The sequence below is a fragment of the Drosophila eugracilis genome, unplaced genomic scaffold (genome assembly GCF_018153835.1).
Source record: "Drosophila eugracilis isolate 14026-0451.02 unplaced genomic scaffold, ASM1815383v1 contig_2155, whole genome shotgun sequence".
In the NCBI taxonomy this organism is placed as follows: domain Eukaryota; kingdom Metazoa; phylum Arthropoda; class Insecta; order Diptera; family Drosophilidae; genus Drosophila; species Drosophila eugracilis.
This window is the reverse complement of record NW_024573039.1, coordinates 528,452-541,664: the sequence shown is the minus strand read 5'-3', so window position 1 is coordinate 541,664 and position 13,213 is coordinate 528,452. Positions and strand designations below refer to the sequence as shown.

Sequence of the window (13,213 nt, the reverse complement as noted above, 5' to 3'; positions counted from 1 at the left end):
TTACTCGGTATTGATCATTTACAGCTACTTTCTTATACATACATATGTGATCAGTTTCATGATGAGTTCATGATCAGTTGAAAAGTTAACTTAACTAAGACTTTTAGTTAGTAAATTCAAAATATTGTATTATAGCTAAGAAAATTTCTCTTTTTATTAGTTCCTTATCTAGTTTTATTAGCCAGAAATCATAATACAATATTTATTTAAAAACTAAATATATAATAAATACTACATATTTAATGTTAATATATCATATAAGTATGATCTTGGTTGAAACACCATCATGGTGTCCAGAAAGGACCTCGGGCCCACTGTGCTTATGGAATACCTGCAAATGGACGAGGAAATCGATTTTAATCAGAATCTAAGGGAACTCAAGAGGTGAGAGCCGTGTAAGTGCAACTCAGAATGCTGATACTTGACGATCAGAGTTGAGTTATCGCCTTTTTTTTATATGTTTATATATGTGGGTATATATATAAACTTATTTTTGCTCACGCTCTATATTTTGTATTCTCCTCCGATCAGCTTGGATTTGGCGACTGAGAAATCTCAAGAGAGCACGGAGAGATGGAGATAGCAGAGCCCGGGGCATCGGATCGCCGGGGACAATGATAGTGTTGATAACAAGTGCTTTGCACTGGATAGGAGTAAGTGAATCTTCTCAGACGCTGATTGAAAGCCATACAGTGGAAAAAATGTAAGTTATAAGTATACGAATCTATTAAGTATTTGATATTTGGATTTGCTATTAAAAATAGTGGTATTATTAATAGTTTTAAGATCTTTTAATAGATATGTCATATATAAATTAAAAATTCAATATATTTGTATATTGTTTATTAACTGTGAATAAGTTTTTTGCCCACTGTGCACTGAAGTAGCAACAAAAAAAAAAACACAACTCACGATCATCGGAGATCTAAAGATTTCAATACAAAAAGTAGAGCATTGCTGACCATGACTCCTAGGATTTTATTTAATGCGGTGATATGTAAAGTTTACATACACCTTGTGAAAAAGGTTAATTTTTAAAGATTTTAAAGATTTACAACAATTAGAAATCTACATACTTTTATAAATATATATATATATATCTATCATAAAGTTATATTATTTTTGATCAATGTAACCCATGTATTGCTTTCTCTTTTCAAAATATAAGTTCAAAATTGCCATATTAATATCATATTCTTAAAACAAATTATGAATTCTTTTTTTCCAGTGTTATCCATTAAAATTCCGCGAAAATACATATGTATTTAATGTTGGCCGTATTGCTCGTATTTCCCACGTCATTGATCGTATTTGACCAACTCCCCCCCCTTTTCCCGGCGATGGGAGGAAACCCCCCAAACAGCTGGCGTTTGCTCCTCAAATCAGAGCGGGCAAATACGACTCAACGAGGTGCTAAAAGTTACCATTTGTACTCGATCGCTGGGCTGGAGCCTTTAATTGGTAAGATAAGCTTAACGTTTGCGTTACACAGAGATCCCAGGCGAGTGGGCCAAATCGAAAGAGAGAAACCGCTCAAGGCCCCAAAAATATTGGGTTGAGTTGGAAAAGGCGTAACCCTATTTAAATTGGCAACTGATTCATACATAGTGGTGCATTAGCCAATGTTGATAAGCATAATTAATTAATTACGCTGCAAGTACAAATGCTAACCATCTTTGATGTATCGACGGAACCGCCCGGTGTTTCACCTGTCATCGCAAAGTGGCCGCCACAAATCCGAGTGTATTTAAATAAATTCAAACGAATTGTAATTGATGGGACACATGGGCCAGCACCGGGCCTCCAAATGCCGCTGGTTAGATCGGGGACAACCCAACAGACATGATCGATTCGTAGTTGACAGTCCGTTGATGATTTTGGGCGCCCTTCCGAATGGTTAAATCAATCACCTTATAAGATTGATGACTGATATGGGGAACACTACTCCTCGAAGTAATTGAGTTGATCTAAGGAATCTCTGACCCAAGACTATGAGTCATTAGTAGGCCTAGGAATTTAAAACTATAATACGTTTAACCTTTGGGATTTACTGAAAATCAGTTGGATTAGCAATTTTGTTCTCGTTCTTTTTGTTCTCTTTTAATAATTATATTTTTGTTAATAGAACAATTTCATAAATTAATGAAGGAAGAATGGCTCATAAAGTTTATCAACAACGTTGTGTTCAATTTTGCGATACTTTAATTCCCTGGATAAACGACGCAATCGACGCTGATCTTAGGGATGTTATGGAGCTTTGCACAGGAGCCGTCTACTGCCAGATGCTTAACATGATTTTCGACGACGTCAAGGAAGTAATTTTTGCCATCGCTGAAGTTCTGAACTTCCGAAATAACTTCGTTATACTGCAGCTATGTCTTGACAAGCTTCAGATCCCACTAAAGATACCAATAGATCAACTCGTTTGGGTAGACCTCAGCTCCAACCTGGGTTTTGCCTTAGATTTCTACAACGTCTTTTACGGCCTCGTCCTTGCTCGCCAAAAAAATCTAGGTCCTTACGATGGCCCTCTTGCCAGAAACAATCAAAGATTCTCAATGTGCTTGGGGTCGTATAGGTGAGCTGGCGACTTTGCCCAGTAGTCCACCATTAACCATCCTGGTGGCTTAAATGACGGGATATAAAACCCTTTCGGAACGATTTTCATTTTGCCTACTTTTAGATTATCAATTATAACGGACAACAGCCCATAATTGAGTTTTAATAGATGGGTGTCCAGGGTGTCCACATCTTCAAAACTCTGTGGTCAATATTTTGTACAAAATACCTTTCTATGATTTTGTCTTTCAAAAACAGATTTAAAACATTGAGTATGATAAATCATAAAATGATTTATTAATATTTTTAATATATATTTTATGAGTTTGATCAATCAATCAATCCTTCAAGTGACCCAATTTGATCGATGATATATGAAATCATGTTATAAATAATGATCGTTTATTAATATTGATAAAACAGTTTTAGCGGATGGTAGGGAATACATAAAAATAATATTGATCTATTACAAAGAGTGAGTTTTTCTAACTAGACTGAAAACAAGGCTTAATAATGACTTGAAAATGAGGCAGTTAAAGAAAGTTATTTAAAAACAAAAATCTTATTACAAAATCCATTTTTTTCTATTTTTCATCATATGAACCCTATGGAGCGCGATTTAAAGCCATCGTTTCGGTGATTTGTTATTGGTCTCGTTTGGCGTATATTACAGGCATTTAAGTATTGGCTAAAACAGCTATTACACAAAATGTACAAAACGATTTGAAAAGTTTATAAATGAGGAGCGTCTCAGCTGTTTTTACTGATCAGGTGAACGATATTGCCGATCATACGGCAGCCGTTCTTGTGGTGCAGAAGATTAAGGCACGGATCACGAATCTTCTCTTCCAGCAGCTTGATCAACTCCGCCCGCAGACACTGTACCATCTCAGCGGTCTCGAGGTCATGGGCCTTCAGTATGATCCAGCCACTTTCGAGAAGGAAGAGGAAGTCACCGTCATGTAGCTCGACCTTAAAGTCGCTGCCGGCAAACAGGACCATGGCGATGAGTGGCAGCATTGAGCAGTCGCGGATATAAATGGCGCTCGTGCGTACTTTCTCCTGGTAGACGAGGAAGGGCGCCTGAAAGACGGCCACATGTGAGTTGACCGATGATGGATGGATCTTCACGTATCCATCGCCGCGAGTCTTGAAACGCAAGTCTTGGTGGCTCGGCTCGCGCGGCACAGCACCGCCAGCCGTTTGGACATAAACGCGTTCCGGCGTCATGATCTTTACGATGTTTGGGTAGAGGGCGGCACAGAGAAGCGAGGTCAGCAGTCTGTTGTTATCACCATTATGGTTCTGCTCCACACCTACGGAAAATTAAATTCGTCATTATGTTTATCCTATGATGCGTATTTCCACTTCATACCTGTCAGTGTCAGAATATTGTCACAGGCATTCTTGCGTCTTCGCGGCACATTGATGGGCACAAAGCCAATGGAGACGAGTAGCTCCAGGTATTGGTATTTGAGGTCGGCTATTGTCTCAAGAGTATTAAGCGACAGGAAATGTTCACTGGCATAGTTCCTGCTGGCTGCATAGTTTCCCCTACGTGCCACATCCAGCCATTTCTTTGGGGAATCGAAAGACAGACACTATAGTAAGTATTAAAGTAACTATGAGTTGATTACTTACCCTGTAAGCATTCAGCACTGTTAGGTGATCGCTGTTGCCCAGAGCGAACATGCGTTTGCACTTGTCCGCCTCCGTGCGTTTGTTCAAAGGACTTACGAATGGCGACTTATTGCTCAGGCAGGCGGCGATGGTCAGCACACTGTCCAGACATTGGAAGATCGCCCCGTAAAGCATCAGTTTGCCAATGCGGACGTCTACGGGCAGGGCAGCGAGATGATGGCCTAGCGGCGTCAACTGATCTTCTGAGTCAAGAGCTCCCACGTCCCTTAACCGTGTCAGGGCTCCCAGCACACTGTCCTCTGTGGGCGCCTCTAGGGTTTCCAAAAGGACCGACAGTGTATTGCGCGAAGCAAACGTTTGTAACGTCTTGATCCGCAACACAATCTGCTCGAGTGGCACACGTTGAATCTCCGGAACTGGCTGGGCCAGGATGTGCTGGTGGTAGCGATGACTAGTGTACAGGTGGATACAAACTCCAGGCATCACACGGCCAGCACGACCCTTTCGCTGCTTGGCATTGGCACGAGAGACCCAGACTAGATCTAGCGACTCCATGTTACGATTCGAGTCGAAGCACTTCTCCTTCATAAGGCCGCAGTCCACCACGAACACACAGTCGTCGATAGTCACCGAGGTCTCGGCAATGTTCGTGCTTAGCACTATCTTTCGTTTGCCGGGTGGCGCTTTCTTAAAGACTAGCGCTTGATCCTCGCCAGACAGAGCAGAGTGCAGGGGCACCAAGATGAACTTGCCAGCACGTGGCGAGAATAGTGCGTGGTCAAGCAGTGAATCGTGGACGGTTTGTATTTCCCCGAAGCCGGGCAGAAAGATGAGGATGGTTCCCTCACGAGGCCAATCGTGGGAGCCTTCAACAATGTACTTAAGTACGGATTCTATCAGTTCGGGGTTAATAGTCATGGGCTCCATCAGGTAGATACTCTTGCAAGTTGGTTTGCTATATTCTGAAAAGAATATCGTACAAAAGTGATTAGCATCTGGTATGCTGCAGGTCCATATTTCTACTTACCCGCATATCTCTGATAGGTCTCGGCCAGAGTTAGTTTTTCATCTTTGATCTTCTTTCCTGGCGCCTGTCCCGAAGCTTGTACATCGGCGTATTCCAGCTCACGCTCCAGTATATCCTGCTCATTTTTCTTTAGTTTGCGGCAGTACTTGGTATCGTACTCCATGACAAAATCGCTCATCTCCAGAATATCCTCCAAGAAAAGTTGTTGAACAGGGAAAGTTCGTCCAGGAATATCCAGCACGGGTGCTCCACCAAAGTAATCCGAGAAAAGAGTGGCATTTAAGGTGGCGGACATGAGGATAACTTTGAGATCCTTGCGTTCTCGCAGTAAATTTTTCAAGATGAGCAGTAGAAAATCGGATTCCTCAGAACGCTCATGAACTTCGTCTACAATGACATGAGTAACGCTTTCCAGCAGCGGATCGGAAGCCAATCGGCGCAAAAGGATGCCCGTGGTACAGAAACTGAGACGTGTGCTTTGCGACACCTTGTTTTCCAGACGGATCTGGTAGCCCACCAACTGACCAATGCGATCCAAACGCTCGGCAGCCACTCGTTCTGCTACTCCGATGGCCGAGAGACGTCGTGGTTGAGTGCAGATGATTTCCACATGCGGCAGGTTCTCCTTTGGAGGCAGTTGGAGGGCGCGGAAGAACCAGTTGTCTAGGATGAACTGCGGCACTTGTGTACTCTTGCCGCAACCCGTTTCACCAGATATCACTACTACGGGTGAGCTTTCAATCAGGGCCAGAATACGTTCGATTTCGGCAAATGCGGGCAGCTGTTTGCGGCCGTCAATAACCTTTTGGTAGCGCTCCTCCTTCCGTCGCTCTACGAACTGCTGCAGTAGGCGACGATTCTCCCGGGCCTGTGCCTCCGCATTTCGCTGGTTGCCCCCTTCATTTCGTGACGTTTGCCCGCGGGTGTAGTGCGAGGGCTTTGGTAGTTGCTGATGGTCACCATCCTTATCCGCTCCACCGCCCTCTGGCTCGTTGTCGAAGATTGAACGCTTGGGCGAAGGAAACGCAGACGTATCCAGGCGACCAGCTAGCTGTTCATTGGACTGCAGCAGGTCGCAAATGCTGTATACACAGGGAATGCCATCACGGCAAATCTCTCTGGCTTCTTTGTACAGATGGCGAGCGTACCGGAGGCGCAGCTCGTGGGGGATATCGTGACAGGTGGTTTTTAAGTATATGAAGGGCGCCTCATAGGGATAGCGGCTTCCGGGCGGAAAGCGCACCTCCACGTGAAACCAGAGCTCGTTGTCGTTTTCGTCAACGCTATCTAGAAGATTAAGGAATGATATTTTCTTAGTTTATCATTCCCCTCCAGTATACTCACCCTTCTTGATAGTATCTGTTTCAGTTGGCTCCGGAGCAAGATGAGGAAACCTGCACTTGGGTCCGTACTTGCAGGTGCCGTCGCGGTCAAAGTTTCGACATCGTAGTGGCCCCTTCTTCTTTTTGTCCACCAACTTCTGGGCAGCAGCAGCAGCGGCAGCTAGGGCTGCCTCCCTGGCCTTCCGTACCTCCGAGGGACTGTGGGCCAGTAGGTGGTCGATGCGAAACTTAAGGTTCCAAACACGATTCGCCTCGCGCTCCTCGTACGCCTTGTCATAGATGGACTCCAGGGCCTCCTTCTCATCCGTTCGCATATCCAGCAGTTCCTGCTCGCTGGGAGGTTCAAGGGTCAGCTCCTCCTGCTCGGCAATCCTCATATAGCGGCGGTAGAGCAGCAGCAGAGCAGCCTCTGTGTCGCCGGAGCAGTGATCATAGGCCTCCAAGCAATGGACGGGATGGAAGCCGTAGTTCTCGAGTTTGGCCAAAGCATAGCGACGCAACCGATCGCCATCGCTATCGTTCCCGCGCGACGAGCTAACTCCCTGGACACTCTGCACCATCAGAGTGCCCCGATCCTGCCAATAGGAGTGCTTCACGCCGTGGCCACCGCGTCCGCGATCCTTGTACTTGCTTATGTCGTCCAGCTGGAAGTCAGGACCGTGAATCTGGCGCAGTGTGTCCATGGTGATTTGGCGGGACTCGTCATTCAGCCGGAGGACGTGTAGTTCCGTCTTTCGGGACTTGTTATCCGCCTGCGATTTTGGCACCGCTTGCACGTTGCTTTAAACATGAATTTTGAAAGTTAGTGAAATTACCATTATTTGGCGCCTCAGGATTTACTCACGTGGTGCGGATGTCATTTGGACTGCGCAGAAAGCAGTCATCCATTTGCTGTCGCGAGAATTCGTCCATGGCTACTGTTAAACGGCAATATAAGTCAGGTAAATTTCACAACAAACGCCAAGGCAGTGCTGTACACTGATCTAGATAGCTAGATCTAATTTTAAAAAAGCTATATTTTTTTCTTAACATTTTTATTTAAGATTGTGAGTAATTATAATATGCCTTCGTTGTGTTTAATGTTTTCGGAATTCATATTTTTTTTTTGCAGTTTGATAAGTAACTTTTAATAAAGTGCATACCAGACTCATTACTAATTCCACATAGAACCTTTTACTAGCTAAATGCACAGCCCAGACGTTAAATAGCTTTCCAGTGTGGCCAGGCTGTGGTCATACTCGATAAGTTATCGAGCGAGATAAGTTATAGAGCGGCGGAAAACTTGGACAGAAGAAATTAGTTTTCAAAATTATTTTAAGCTTTCCGAATTTGTATATTGAAATGTACAACAATTAGCTTTTCATTGAAATGAGTTGAAAAATTAATTGTGTGTAAATTTCGCCCCTACTAAAGGTTGGCACAAGGAAGTAACTAAATCAGCAGTTATCACACAATTATAATACAGATCCTCCCATTTAAACTCATTTATATGTTATCGGTCTGTAATTGGAAGGATTTCTCTGAAGTTGCTCAAGTGAAATCAGGCCGGAAATTGGTCCGGCATCTATAGATGGCATCTCCCAAGGTTCTATTAGGTTTCTCCGAGATCTTATTTAATCCGTTCACCGTCTCCGTTAGCTTGTGAAATTTTTTTCCAGCTCCTCGAGATTTGGGATCTCAGTTCCACGAGAGACCAGCGTTGGGGGGTCCATCGAGAACTTCTGATAGTTACGGGCGGTCAGTGCTTTGTAGGTCAGCATTCGTTTCTCACAAGAGCTGCTGAGAGTCCTGAAGATTTTGAAGAACTCTACGGCAAAAGCCAGGTTTGCCTCAAAGTCGCACCAAACAAGGTCTTCGATGGGCACTTCGATCGGAATCTCCAGCTGTTCCAGACATTTCTGCAGCACTATAAAGTTTTTTCTAAAAATAGTTATACGGTTTGTAGCGAAAACGACATCCTTGAGCGGCACCACATTTTCGTAAATCATGTCCAGCAACTGGCAGTAGATGGCTCCAGAGGATAGCTCCTCAATGCAACGCATATCAATGTTAAGGCTCTGTTTCACCCAACCTCGTATTGCAGCCGAGCACTGCATAAATATTATTCCCAAGGAGCTTAACCCGTTTTTCTCCATTACTGGTAACACAATTTATAAAATCTATAAAAAGTTTATAAACAAAAATTATATTTAGGTAGATAGAAAAATGTGTAAGAAAAATCTTACTATTAATTAGAATAAAAATATGGTATGATTTGTTATGTCCGTAATGTACAGAATTATAAATTTGAATGTCAAAAGTTCGTTGGGATTCTGAATTTTAAGACGTACGCCTGATTTTCAAAAGATTTCTAAAAAGCCGACTTCTCAAAGATTTATAAAAAGAACTATGTTTCGAAAAATAAGGAAAAACTTTTTGAAAAGTAGGCCTAGCATGCCACAGCCTACTTTTCAAAGATTTATAAAAAATAACTATGTTTCGAAAAAATAAGGACAATTTTTTGGAAAAGTAGGCCTTGGGATTTGCATTAGATGTGTTTGGAAGGAAACGACTTCGACCTCAGTTCATTCCTAACTCTCTGAATGAGCACATCAAAATCATTACTAAATTTCAAGCTTTATTTTTTGGATTTTTTTTTTTTATTTTAAATTTTTTGACAAATTTTCGTGAGTTATCGCCGAATATTTGCACGGTTTTTACATTGAGAAGTGATATACTGTTGTGGCCCTTCTAATTTATACCGCTAATACCGAGATGGTTAACCGGCTAACAGAGCAAATGGTTGAGGCCAAGTCGAAGTGTTCCGATTATCGCAAAGTCGTGAAGCTCAATGCCTGGGGTGGCGAGCTAGAGGACATTACCATCTGTTTGAGGATGCCGCTCTTGGAAGTCTTGGCCCTCAGCGTTAACAAGATCAAAACTCTGAGCAGTTTGCAGAATTGTTACAATCTGAAGGAGCTCTATTTACGCAAGAACGAGATCGAGAGCTTTGAGGAGTTGTGTTTCCTGTCCAAAGCCCGGTCATTGACCTCGCTCTGGATAGCGGATAACCCATGCTCAGAAGCTGCCGGTGACAATTATCGGGCCTGTGTGCTGCGCAAGTTGCCGAAACTTAAGAAGCTGGACAATGTAGATGTATCCGATCAGGAGCTGGAAGCCGCCCTGCGAAACGAGTATTTCCCGAGTATGACCAATGCCAATGCTGCTGATTCTGCCTCCATTCCCATTGAGGAGTTCGGTGGTAGGGGCAGGTCCCGTCTAGAACGCATGGAAAGGGATCAGGCGGAAGATGAGATCGTACGGAACCGAGAACGCGATCTGCGTTGTAGGCAGCGGGATGTGCAGCGGCAGCGGGATGTGCAGCGGCAGCGGGATGTGGAGCGGCAGCGGGATGTGCAGCGGCAGCGGGATGTGCAGCGGCAGCGAGTGGTCAGGAACGCTGGCGCAGATTTCACGGAGCTTGATGTTTCTGGCCTAAGCAGGAGTCGATCGACTTCGCCCTGTCGAAATGCTGCACCTGTCCTTCGTGGACTTCAAAGCCAGCCGTTTCAGCAGTGTCCAAGCGGAGGAGCCTATAGATCCTCTGCCGTTTCGGGAGCCGCTGCTGCCTTAAGGATGGCCCATAACCACCTGGACGCCGTTAATGCCAGAAGCCATGATGTCTATTCCATCCCCACCGGTAACGGAAGTTTTATTCCCGAAATGATTACTTGTGTAACGCCTCAGGAGACGTATTATTCCGGGAATGTTGAATATTTAGATCAGCGAAGCAATCGTCAAAGTAATATCCTCTCCGCCGCATTCTGCCTTATCCGAGAAATGGACTCAATCGCACTGCAGGCCCTTAGTGAAGCCATCCACGATCAAATCTATAATCAATAGATGAACCTTGTAAATTCCATCGGTCGATATATAGAATATTTTCAAAATTGTTATTCGTTCTCCGAGGCTGATCCGGTCAAATTGGCTCTCCTTGACAAGGAAGCCAATGACAAGTCGTCAGTAAAGCCGCATCTGGTGTTTACCCATTGCTTTTAATATATATACAAATTTATTTGTAGATACCTTTATTTTATGCACTTATGACAATAATTAAAATATTTCAAAAAGTCATACATTAGGAAATCCTGCAAATGCGCCTGTCATTTGTCTCGTTAATCACTGTCGCAAGATGAGCTCGTGGCGTCTCCTCTTTGCCAGATGGGTTGGGTTTTGCAACTACCAGGAAATCTTAGGCAGCGATCATGGCAGAGATATGGTCATCAGGTAAACACCGCGACTTTTCCGGCTTACAACAAAGGGCGATGCTTGTCAGTCGTAAATAGAGTTACATGCCATATACAAGTGGCAACTCTGCATGGGTCCGAGGTTTGTTTTGGTTTTTTTTTGTTTTGTCACCGACACCAGGAGACATGTGAGCCCGGGAAAAGATAGGAAAACAGACACCTCAACCTCCTCCTGCCCGCCGTCTCTAACAATTAAAAGTCAGTTAGGCGAATTTGATGCGGGGCGGAGAAAGAAGAAGACGATGGACAGGTAAGGTAAAGGTACACTAGAAAATAATACTAATAATACTCCAAAAAATTGTTTAAAGCACTAAAAAATCGAACCAAAGCAACCAAATTTTTGTAAATCTTTGCCGTTTTAATCAAAAGGCTTTTCAAATTGGTTAAATTGGAAAATTATATAAATTTTGGATACACCTCTTTGATATATTGATAAAGTTTGAAACGTTATATTATATATCAATAATATTATATACATATATTGTCTATACATAACTTCTATCTACCATTCATGTCAATTTTTCCAGTGCACAACTTAGACATCTAATGTGGGTTGGGCTAGTAGCTAGTCGGTTTTGGACATTGTAAGGGATTTCCTTCTAATGACAATTCTTACATCTAAATTTGTCCGTTTGCCGGCAACATTTTTATGGCCTTCATTTAAGGGGAACTCACTTAATGATCTCGTTTCGCTTGGGCTTTAATTTTCACTTAGTCGCTTCAGAAGTGCGCCAAAAGTGAGCGAGTTCAGCGAATTTTGTTAGCCATGTTTCGGAAATGGTTAATGTATCTCCGGTTTTTATGTATTAAATATTATTATGATAGAACGTTTTGGAATGGATAATAGATTTATGTATTAAGTTTTAGATCTCCACAAATGGAATGATTATCTAATCAAGTTTTCAATCCTTTTTAATGCTTTTTATTGCAATTTTCCTAACATGAAATCTGAGAAAATCGTTAATTAAGATCCTCACTCGCTGTTTTTCTGATTGAAATCTTCTTTATGCGGAATTTCCTAAGCAACAGAATTAAAATGGTAAGAAAATCTTGAGCATTGCAACCATAATTGCCCAGTCAGTCAGTCATGGTGTGCCCGCCAGTTGACCCCCACTTATAATGCCGAGTCACGCACATGGAGACGTCGGAACCGGAGACATTGAACCGCGACTCATCGTCAAATCGCTCGCCTTGAATTATGAAAAGCTCTTGGGTTCGAGGGGAAAACTATTCGCACATACGCTTAATATCGCATTCGAATTATGCGCATATTTTTGAGGGCCTTATGAAAATGTCAGATGGCAAGTGGAAAATGCAGCGGCCCAAAATGAAAATTAGTCAACTTAAAGACGGCAATTTGGCGTCATATCTGCGCAACTTCCACTGAATGTTGATAGTTGGGGAGTACTATATATGACTATATATATATACATACATATATATATAATATATAGATGGGGTTTCTGGGCCTGGGAGTCTTTGAGACTCGGAGACAGCGTCGACCTTTAATGGCGGCATTGTGTGCTAAACAGCCTAGGAGTTTCCAGCTCCAGACTGGGAGATCTTTGGGCTTAAGGTACCACCACCACCACCACCACCACTAGCATCACCGGCAACCACTGGAGAAGAAGAAGAAGAAGCCTCCGACGCGTTGGCGGTGGCAATTTCTCACGCTCGGCAAACGTTCCATTGTTCCCACAATTTTCCATTCATTCAGTTTGCTCGCGATCTGCTCCTACTTAGTAATAAGTTTTGCCCGGAATAAAAACACACGATCTGCCCCATACTCCATACCATATAACACTCGGTGCCCCCGGGCACTTGCTCTTGGCTGTCATCATCATCGTCGTTGTCGTCATCATCATCATCATCATCATCATCATTGGAGCCGGGGTAATGAGTCGGTTTTATATGGGGTTAGTAAGTACGTGGAACTCTTTCCTATATACTCACGTCTGCATTTACAGCAAGTACATGTACTTCTGGGTACTTGCAACGCGATCCCATGAAAAGATCCAAATCGTATCACTTGATGGTCGATTGTCTTGCTAACACCCCACGTGAAATCCCTTCCGAGTCTGAAACTTAATTAAGATTCTGAGAGCCATTGCAAATGCTACGATAAAACTTTCAAATGAGCAATAAGATTGTACGTAATTCTTAGCATTAAAATTTGGGTAGTTATTAACTTGTAGTTAAGAATAAAAAAACACTATAATGGGATATTACAAGATGAATTCATAATTGTACTCCTGACTTTTGAGTTTTTTACTTGAAAGAAACAGGATTATCCTGATCTTGATCTTTAAAACTAACTTAAGCTATCTTTGGTGAATGTATTATTTGTTATTAACATT

General features: G+C 42.9%; 3 protein-coding genes across 3 annotated transcripts; 1 reads left to right on the top strand and 2 right to left on the bottom strand.

Annotated features, from left to right (window-relative positions):
* Positions 1-2,947: 2,947 nt before the first annotated feature.
* LOC108117610 (putative ATP-dependent RNA helicase DHX57) lies at positions 2,948-7,688 on the bottom strand. The gene is made up of 6 exons (XM_017230136.2): positions 7,415-7,688; positions 6,572-7,350; positions 5,228-6,514; positions 4,201-5,162; positions 3,935-4,136; positions 2,948-3,875 (listed from the first exon to the last, which is right to left on the bottom strand). The coding sequence occupies exons 1-6, from the start codon at positions 7,480-7,482 to the stop codon at positions 3,310-3,312; spliced, it is 3,864 nt and encodes a 1,287-aa protein (XP_017085625.1). The 5' UTR covers positions 7,483-7,688; the 3' UTR covers positions 2,948-3,309.
* Positions 7,689-8,058: 370 nt separating this feature from the next.
* Positions 8,059-8,869, bottom strand: LOC108117592 (microtubule-associated protein RP/EB family member 1-like). Its single transcript, XM_017230096.1, has 2 exons — positions 8,796-8,869; positions 8,059-8,729 (listed from the first exon to the last, which is right to left on the bottom strand). The coding sequence occupies exon 2, from the start codon at positions 8,703-8,705 to the stop codon at positions 8,205-8,207; it is 501 nt and encodes a 166-aa protein (XP_017085585.1). The 5' UTR covers positions 8,706-8,729; positions 8,796-8,869; the 3' UTR covers positions 8,059-8,204.
* Positions 8,870-9,153: 284 nt separating this feature from the next.
* On the top strand, positions 9,154-10,683 carry LOC108117606. Its single transcript, XM_017230129.2, has one exon. It carries the CDS (start codon positions 9,325-9,327, stop codon positions 10,450-10,452), a length of 1,128 nt encoding a protein of 375 aa, XP_017085618.1. The 5' UTR covers positions 9,154-9,324; the 3' UTR covers positions 10,453-10,683.
* Positions 10,684-13,213: the final 2,530 nt, after the last annotated feature.

What these genes read in the sequence shown, in the direction of transcription:
- LOC108117610 (XM_017230136.2), bottom strand. Translation starts at nt 7,482, where the DNA reads ATGGACGAATTCTCGCGACAGCAAATGGATGACTGCTTTCTGCGCAGT. An exon ending in CCAAATGACATCCGCACCAC is followed by an intron (nt 7,351 to 7,414) that starts GTGAGTAAATCC and finishes TCATGTTTAAAG; the next exon opens with CAACGTGCAAGCGGTGCCAA. An exon ending in AACAGATACTATCAAGAAGG is followed by an intron (nt 6,515 to 6,571) that starts GTGAGTATACTG and finishes TTAATCTTCTAG; the next exon opens with ATAGCGTTGACGAAAACGAC.
- LOC108117592 (XM_017230096.1), bottom strand. Translation starts at nt 8,705, where the DNA reads ATGGAGAAAAACGGGTTAAGCTCCTTGGGAATAATATTTATGCAGTGC.
- LOC108117606 (XM_017230129.2), top strand. Translation starts at nt 9,325, where the DNA reads ATGGTTAACCGGCTAACAGAGCAAATGGTTGAGGCCAAGTCGAAGTGT.